This window comes from Pinus tabuliformis, chromosome X (assembly GCF_031772625.1).
Source record: "Pinus tabuliformis cultivar Carrire ecotype Pingquan chromosome X, CPIR1, whole genome shotgun sequence".
NCBI classification, from domain to species: domain Eukaryota; kingdom Viridiplantae; phylum Streptophyta; class Pinopsida; order Pinales; family Pinaceae; genus Pinus; species Pinus tabuliformis.
The window spans coordinates 527,992,881-528,000,329 of NC_142308.1; the positions used below are offsets into that span (position 1 = coordinate 527,992,881).

Consider the following 7,449-nt stretch of genomic DNA (forward strand, 5'->3'; position numbering starts at 1 on the left):
AACTAATAACAACATGACTCCACAAACAAAGTGGTATGGCCATACTCTAGACATAAACAAATCTGCAAATCAAGCACAAGAAAATCACAAAATACCAAAAGCACAAGACTAACAAAAACACCAAGACTCAATCCCCATGATCCGCAGTGCATCCAAGGAAAATCTCAACTTGAGCCTTCTTCACGATTCATGGCAATCTCTCTTGCCATGCAACTCCCTGCATTATATTGTCATTAACACATAACTGTTAGTGCATAAATAAACATAACAATACACCAGTTACCTCATCTTTTTGTGCCAAGAACGTTTCTTGCAACTGAACACATCCACACCATCTCTCAAGGGACTCCATTCCTTTAACAGATCCACATATAACTAAAGACTAGCTAATATACATGTCAAGTACATGTTCATGAATATAACACATATCCACATAATGTCAGACAAAATCAAGGTTAAGAAGACTTCCTGTGTGCAAAGCACTCATTCATTCGAAATTAGGGTTTCCAAACATATCGAAAGGAATTATTGCTCAATTCTTTTCTTTTACCTTTTTACCTTATTCAAATCAAGGTTTACTATGTTCAGGTACACCAGCCAACTATTAGTTATATAAACACATCAACTATTACCTTGTCATGCTAATACCAAGCATGTTACCCTACAACTACTCACACATGTCAACCACATGTTCCAAATATCAAGACAATCATATCTATTAATTTGAAATCAACCATTACCAAGACTAACAATCATGTCATAATCCATAGTCAACTCATAGTCATCAGTCATAATACTACAACTATCACCTACTATACTCAAGTACATATCAACTGTCTCAACACATATATTTTAGTACAATCATCTTAAAACAAGATCATTTGAACACATACTCATATTATGCAATTCATCAAACATTCATACCATGTTAAATAAATCAACTAGATGACATAATCAACAATCAAGCACCAAATATATGACATAAGAAATTGATACCTTAATGTATCTCAAGGGAGGTGATATTGTCTGCAAAATCAATCTAGTTAGCACGATATAACTTTACAACACATCAAACAATGTAAACTTTGAAACGGGAACTAATACTGTTACCCGTTTCGTAGAGATAGCAAAAAAGTGACCTGATTTTGAAAAGGGGTGATGCAAAACGAACATGTTTTTTTTAGAGCATAGTTTTTGGTACTTTAATTTTTTTTATGTACATTACGTTTTAGAATGGTAGTGATTTTCATGTTGATTTTAAAAAGTGAGTATTCTGCATCACCCCCTTTTTTTTTTAAAACCTGTTTTTTGGCTTTAAATTTATAATGTATAAAATGTAAATAATTATTTTGTAAATTTGATAATTTTTGAAGTGGTCATTTTCTTCACATTTTCTTGTTTCTTATTTTAAGTTTAACTTTTTTTTTAGTGAGGTTTTTATTCGTTTGCATTTTTAAATTAGGAGGTCGATATTTAGAATTTTCGATATTCTACATATTTATACATCTTTAATTAATTTTTCAATCCACATGAAATAATTGTTTCTAAAAACAATATTTTTTTAACAATGAACATAAAAATAACCATTTTTAACATAAATATAACTAAAAAACTACACGTTTTGATAATTTTTTGCTAGAATTGACATGTCAAAATTACAATTTTTATACGATAATTTTAACTAAAAATGGTTAAATAATAGTTTTTTTTATGAATTTCATGTCAAAAAAATAATAATCACTTTTTTTTTTTTCAAAAAATAATGATTAACTTAAAAATCAATGCGAAAATCATATATTACAAATATTGAACGTATAACAACCCTAATTGAGTGTTTATTATTCTCATAAAATGTCAAAATCAAAACATTGCAAAGCTTGATTTGCAAGCATAACTTAAATTTAATCAACAATGTCACATAATCCAAACTCTTCGTCCTCTAGAGTTTCATCATTGTCTTCTGCCACAATATTTTCTGTTTCCTTTTGCTCATTTTCCTCTTCTAATGGGTCTTTGATGTCTGCGAATCTCCCAATGTATGTCTTTCCAAACATTCCATGTAATGGTGGTTGGGGTTCCTTTTCCCTTTTTGCCAAACGTGATTCATTAAAGTCCCATTTTTTCAACCCAATTTCTTGCATTGCATCTGGAAGAAATTGAAGAGCATTAATTCTTTGCTGAATGAAATTGCACTGTACTGGATCTTTTTCAATTGCAATGCAATTTCTTCCTTTTGGAAGGCAACATGCTAGTGTTGTACCTAATTATCAAGCACAAGAGAAATAATGAACTAAATTAGTGCAATGACATATTAATTAAAAAATAACATATTGAAATTCAATTCCATATAATAAAACTTACCTGAGCCAGAAAATAAATCCAGAACCCAATCTCCTTCATTTGACTGCCGCAAAGACATAGCTAAATCGAGCTCCTAAATAACATTGGGTTACATTGTTTAAGTGCTCAAACGGCTCGATTGAGCGCTTAAAAAGGACTCAATTGAGTAATCATTTTTTCCACCCAAAAGTGCCATCTCTTGGAGTGAAATCATATCATATGTAGCTAAAGGCTAGACAAAATATGTCTCAAACACAGACATAAACTGTCATAATACCTACACATATCTCTTATACAAGGATTTAGAGCACCAATGATTCAAACAATACAATTTAATATGTAATTCCATTTATTGATATTATCTTTTGGGATGTTTTTATGAAAAAAAATTGAAAGGTTGTTAATATTCTCTCCTCTTATTGTTGCATTTATCCATACTTTAGTGATTAATAACTTCATAAATGAAACTAGAAATTGGTGAAGATAAATTGTGAAAACCAAGACCTACCCATTATGATCACTAGTTAAAAATGGTAGCAAGATCTTTGCATCAAAGAAGACACCACCGGGTAAGATTTTGACAAACCTTATTTAATGTAGTTGTTAGTCTATATAGACTATGATGCTTTCAGTGTTGATTTGTTAATATATTTGTTTTAAAAGAAAAAAAATAAAAAATAAAATCTAGTACCAAAGATAACATTTTTAATATAATTAAATTCAATTTTTAATTTTTATTCAAAAATATCTTATTTAATTTTAATTCAAATCTAGCACAGAATTTTTTTAATTTTTTTTTCCACATTCAAAACATGAAAAGAGTTTCTCTAATTTGTATCTATATATACTAACATTTATGCAAATAATTTCACTAATCCATTGCATTTTAAAATTCTTTCTTGTATATATATGATTTCTTGAGTTTTTATTTTATTTTTATTTTAAGCTTGTAAAACTTTGTAAATATTTGAATTATTTCAAGTATAATATTTGAAATATATCTCATTTAAACCTTGTAAATAATATTATTTGAAACATTTTATTTTCAATTTTGCAAAGACATTCTCATAATATTTATGTCCATATCTCATTATATATATTCGAATAACATTCTTGTTTTCCTGGCAGGTTTAGAGAAAGCGTAGAGTTTTACAATATTTGAATTATTTCATTTGTGAGTATAATATTTGAAATATATCTCATTTAAACCTTGTAAATAATATTATTTGAAACATTTTATTTTCAATTTTGCAAAGACATTCTCATAATATTTATGTCCATATCTCATTATATATATATTCGAATAACATTCTTGTTTTCCTTGGTAGGTTTAGAGAAAGCGTAGAGTTTTACAATATTTGAATTATTTCATTTGTGAGTATAATATTTGAAATATATCTCATTTAAACCTTGTAAATAATATTATTTGAAACATTTTATTTTCAATTTTGCAAAGACATTCTCATAATATTTATGTCCATATCTCATTATATATATATTCGAATGACATTCTTGTTTTCCTGGCAGGTTTAGAGAAAGCGTAGGGTTCTCGGAAGTGCTTTGTTTTGCAGTCTTTCTCATAATATTTATGTCCATATCTCATTATATATATATTCGAATGACATTCTTGTTTTCCTGGCAGGTTTAGAGAAAGCGTAGGGTTCTCGGAAGTGCTTTGTTTTGCAGGTCCTTTGTTAGAGATCAGTGTTTAACATTGAGGAAGCAGCCACAAGCTCCCCCCTAACTTAGCCTCCCTTTTGGAATGATAATCTGGCAGTTTGGCAGCCTTCTATCACTGAGCTGCAAAGGGTTTTGTTGTCTGGTTTAAAAGGTTTGGTCGCTGGTTAATGTTGTCTAAATCTAGGCATTTTGAAATTCATTATAGCTTAGCCGCAAGGGCTTAGGGCTTATTTAGGCTAGCCACAACCCTTTTGAGGCCTAGCTCTTTGGACGCTGCTTTTTTTTTTTTTTTTATCTCTCTTGCTGTTACGTTTGATTTCTAGATTAACTTTTACCAAATTGCAGTCCTCTAATCCATTGTTTGCAGGGGTTCTAGTTTGATATTGTGCTAACCGTCACTGGTTTTGAGGAGGGTTTTATCCACAGTTTTAGGCATGAAGTCGATTTACCAAGGCTTGAGCTCACATAGAAACAAAAAAAAAAATTTAAGCAGCGGCAGACCTATTTAACTTGATCTCACTGCAATTTCGAAATTTATGTCGGGTCTCAGCCTAAAATTTTTGCAAATGATTCCTAACGATCTGAAACATTGTGTGGGGTGTTCCGCTGTCGAAGATTTCTAACAAATAATTACCATATGTTATTATTGAAGATCTGCCAACAGAACCAAAACATTCAACGTCCAACTCATTCATAGCAGATTGGGCAATTCTGAGAATCGCCTGGTAGCTGAGAATCGCCCCGCCACCGGCCTGCCACCACCTGGGCATGAAGTCGATTTACCAAGGCTTGAGCTCACATAGAAACCAAAAAAAAAAATTTGAACCAGCGACAGACCTATTTAACTTGATCTCACTGCAATTTCGGAATTTATGTCGGGTCTCAGCCTAAAATTTTTGCAAATGATTCCTAATGATCTGAAACATTGTGTGGGGTGTTCCGGTGTCAAAGATTTCTGAGAATAATTACCATATGTTATTATTGAAGATCTGCCAATAGAACCAAAACATTCAACGTCCAACTCATTCGTAGCAGATTGGGCGATTCTGAGAATCGCCGGGTGGTGGGGGTGATTCTCAGAATCGCCCCGCCACCACCCAGCCCGCCACCACCACCCAGGTGATGGCGAGCTGGTGGCGGGGCGATTCTGAGAATCGCCCCACCACCCGGCGATTCTCAGTTTTTTTTTTCTATCTCTCTTGCTGCTAGGTTTGATTTCTAGATTAACTTTTACCAAGTTGTAGTCCTCTAATCCATTGTTTGCAGGGTTCTGGTTTGATATTGTGCTAACCATTGTTTGCAGGGTTCTGGTTTGATATTGTGCTAACCATCACTGGTTTTGAGGAGGGTTTTATCCACAGTTTTAGGCATAAAGTCGATTTACCAAGGCTTGAGCTCACATAGAAACAAAAAAAAAAAAATTAAGCAGCCACAGACCTATTTAGCTTGATCCCACTGTAATTTTGGAATTTATGTCGGGTCTCAGCATAAAATTTTCGCAAATGATTCCAAATGATCTGAAACATTTTGGTTCGGTTCATCAGTTCATCGAGAAACCGAGCCATGTCCACAACAATGTCAGGCATGCTGGGAGCTTCTGCTGCATTATCCATGGGGAGCTTCAACGTTTCATCCCCTGACCGCCCCCTCCCAAGAGAAGATTTCAGGGCACTGTAGCCGTGAATAGTGTGGCTAGTGAAGTTATATCAACTGACCAAGTGAAGAAAGGCATATCCAAGGATACCCAGAGACCTGTATATCCTTTTGCAGCAATTATGGGTCAGGATGCGATGAAACCGTGTCTTTTGTTGAATGTAATTGACCCAAAAATTGGAGGAGTCATGATCATGGGTGACCGAGGCACAGGAAAATCAACCACAGTAAGGTCTCTTGTGGACTTGCTGCCTGAAATCCGGGTGGTTGCTGCTGATCCCTTCAATTCTGACCCTGATGATCCAGAGTCTATGAGTGAGGATGTTCGGCAGAGAGTGGAAAGAGAAGAGCAACTGCCTTCTGTCATGACAAAAAGCACTATGGTGGACTTACCGTTGGGTGCAACTGAAGACAGAGTTTGTGGAACAATTGACATAGAGAAGGCACTCACAGAGGGTGTCAAGGCATTTGAGCTTGGTCTTCTCGCGAAAGCAAACAGGGGAATTCTATATGTTGACGAGGTTAATCTTCTTGATGATCATTTGGTAGATGTGCTGCTAGATGCTGCTGCTTCTGGTTGGAATACTGTGGAGAGAGAAGGGATTTCTTTCTCTTATCTGGCTCGTTTTATTCTCATTGGTTCAGGAAATCCAGAGGAAGGTGAGCTTCGTCCTCAACTTTTGGACAGGTTTGGTATGCATGCTCAGGTTGGGACAGTAAGAGATGCAGAATTGAGGGTAAAGATTGTGGAGGAGAGAGCAAAATTTGACAGAGATCCAAAGGCTTTTCGAGAGTCCTACATGCAAGGGCAGTTGAAGCTTCAGAACCAGATTTTTGAATCTAGGAAACTACTTCCTAAAGTTCAAATTGACCATGGTATTCGTGTTAAGATCTCACAAGTATGTTCAGAGCTGAATGTGGATGGCCTAAGGGGTGCCATTGTGTCAAACAGGGCTGCCAAGGCTTTAGCTGCTTTGAAGGGAAGAGAAGAAGTAGCTACAGAAGATGTGATGACAGTCATCCCAAATTGCTTGAGACACCGACTTAGAAAGGATCCTTTGGAATCCATTGATTCTGGCTTGCTAGTTGTAGAAAAGTTTTATGAGGTATTTGGGTGAACAGGAAAGTGAGTCCTACTCTGGTTCAGTTCACTGTTCTAATTCTTTCTCATGCTTGGCCATGCCTGTCGAAGTCTCTTGCTTCAGGTCCACATGTTATGACTTTGGCCAGGTTCATTTGCCTGATCTTAAGATAGCAGGTTTGAATGACTGTATTAATGCCAAATCTTTTTACTTTGTGAGCCCTAAATGAGTGGAATTTTTTTTATGACCAACACTATTGTTGATTCATTTAACTCGGCACTATACTTTCATAGGAAAACCATATATGCCATTTGCAAATTTGTTGCAGAAAATCTAACTCTTATTTTCATGTTAAAAAATGATCTGAAACATTTTGTGGAGTGTTCCGGTGTCAAAGATTTCTGAGAATAATTACCATATGTTATAATTGAAAATCTACCAATAGATAACCAAAACATTCAACGTCCAACTCATTCGTAACAGATGGGGCGATTCTCATAATCGCCGGGTGGTGGGGGCGATTCTGAGAATCACCCGGCCACCGCCCCACCCCATTATGAAATATTTACCCTAAATATTTATGTTAAAGTTATAATGCGAAAAGGGTATTCGAATCAAGCATTAATGTTGAATGCTCTATTCGCTCAAACAAAATGTTGATACTCAATGTTTACCCACGGTTAGTTGAGGTTCG

At 34.8% G+C, this 7,449-nt stretch overlaps 1 protein-coding gene across 1 annotated transcript; it reads left to right on the plus strand.

The window, feature by feature from the left end:
• The first annotated feature begins 5,675 nt into the window (after nucleotides 1-5,675).
• LOC149141035 (magnesium-chelatase subunit ChlI, chloroplastic-like) lies at nucleotides 5,676-6,890 on the plus strand. Its single transcript, XM_089447106.1, has one exon. The coding sequence runs from the start codon at nucleotides 5,796-5,798 to the stop codon at nucleotides 6,789-6,791; it is 996 nt and encodes a 331-aa protein (XP_089303232.1). The 5' UTR covers nucleotides 5,676-5,795; the 3' UTR covers nucleotides 6,792-6,890.
• Nucleotides 6,891-7,449: the final 559 nt, after the last annotated feature.

Coding starts and splice junctions, on each gene's coding strand:
- LOC149141035 (XM_089447106.1), top strand. CDS start 5,796: ATGGGTCAGGATGCGATGAAACCGTGTCTTTTGTTGAATGTAATTGAC.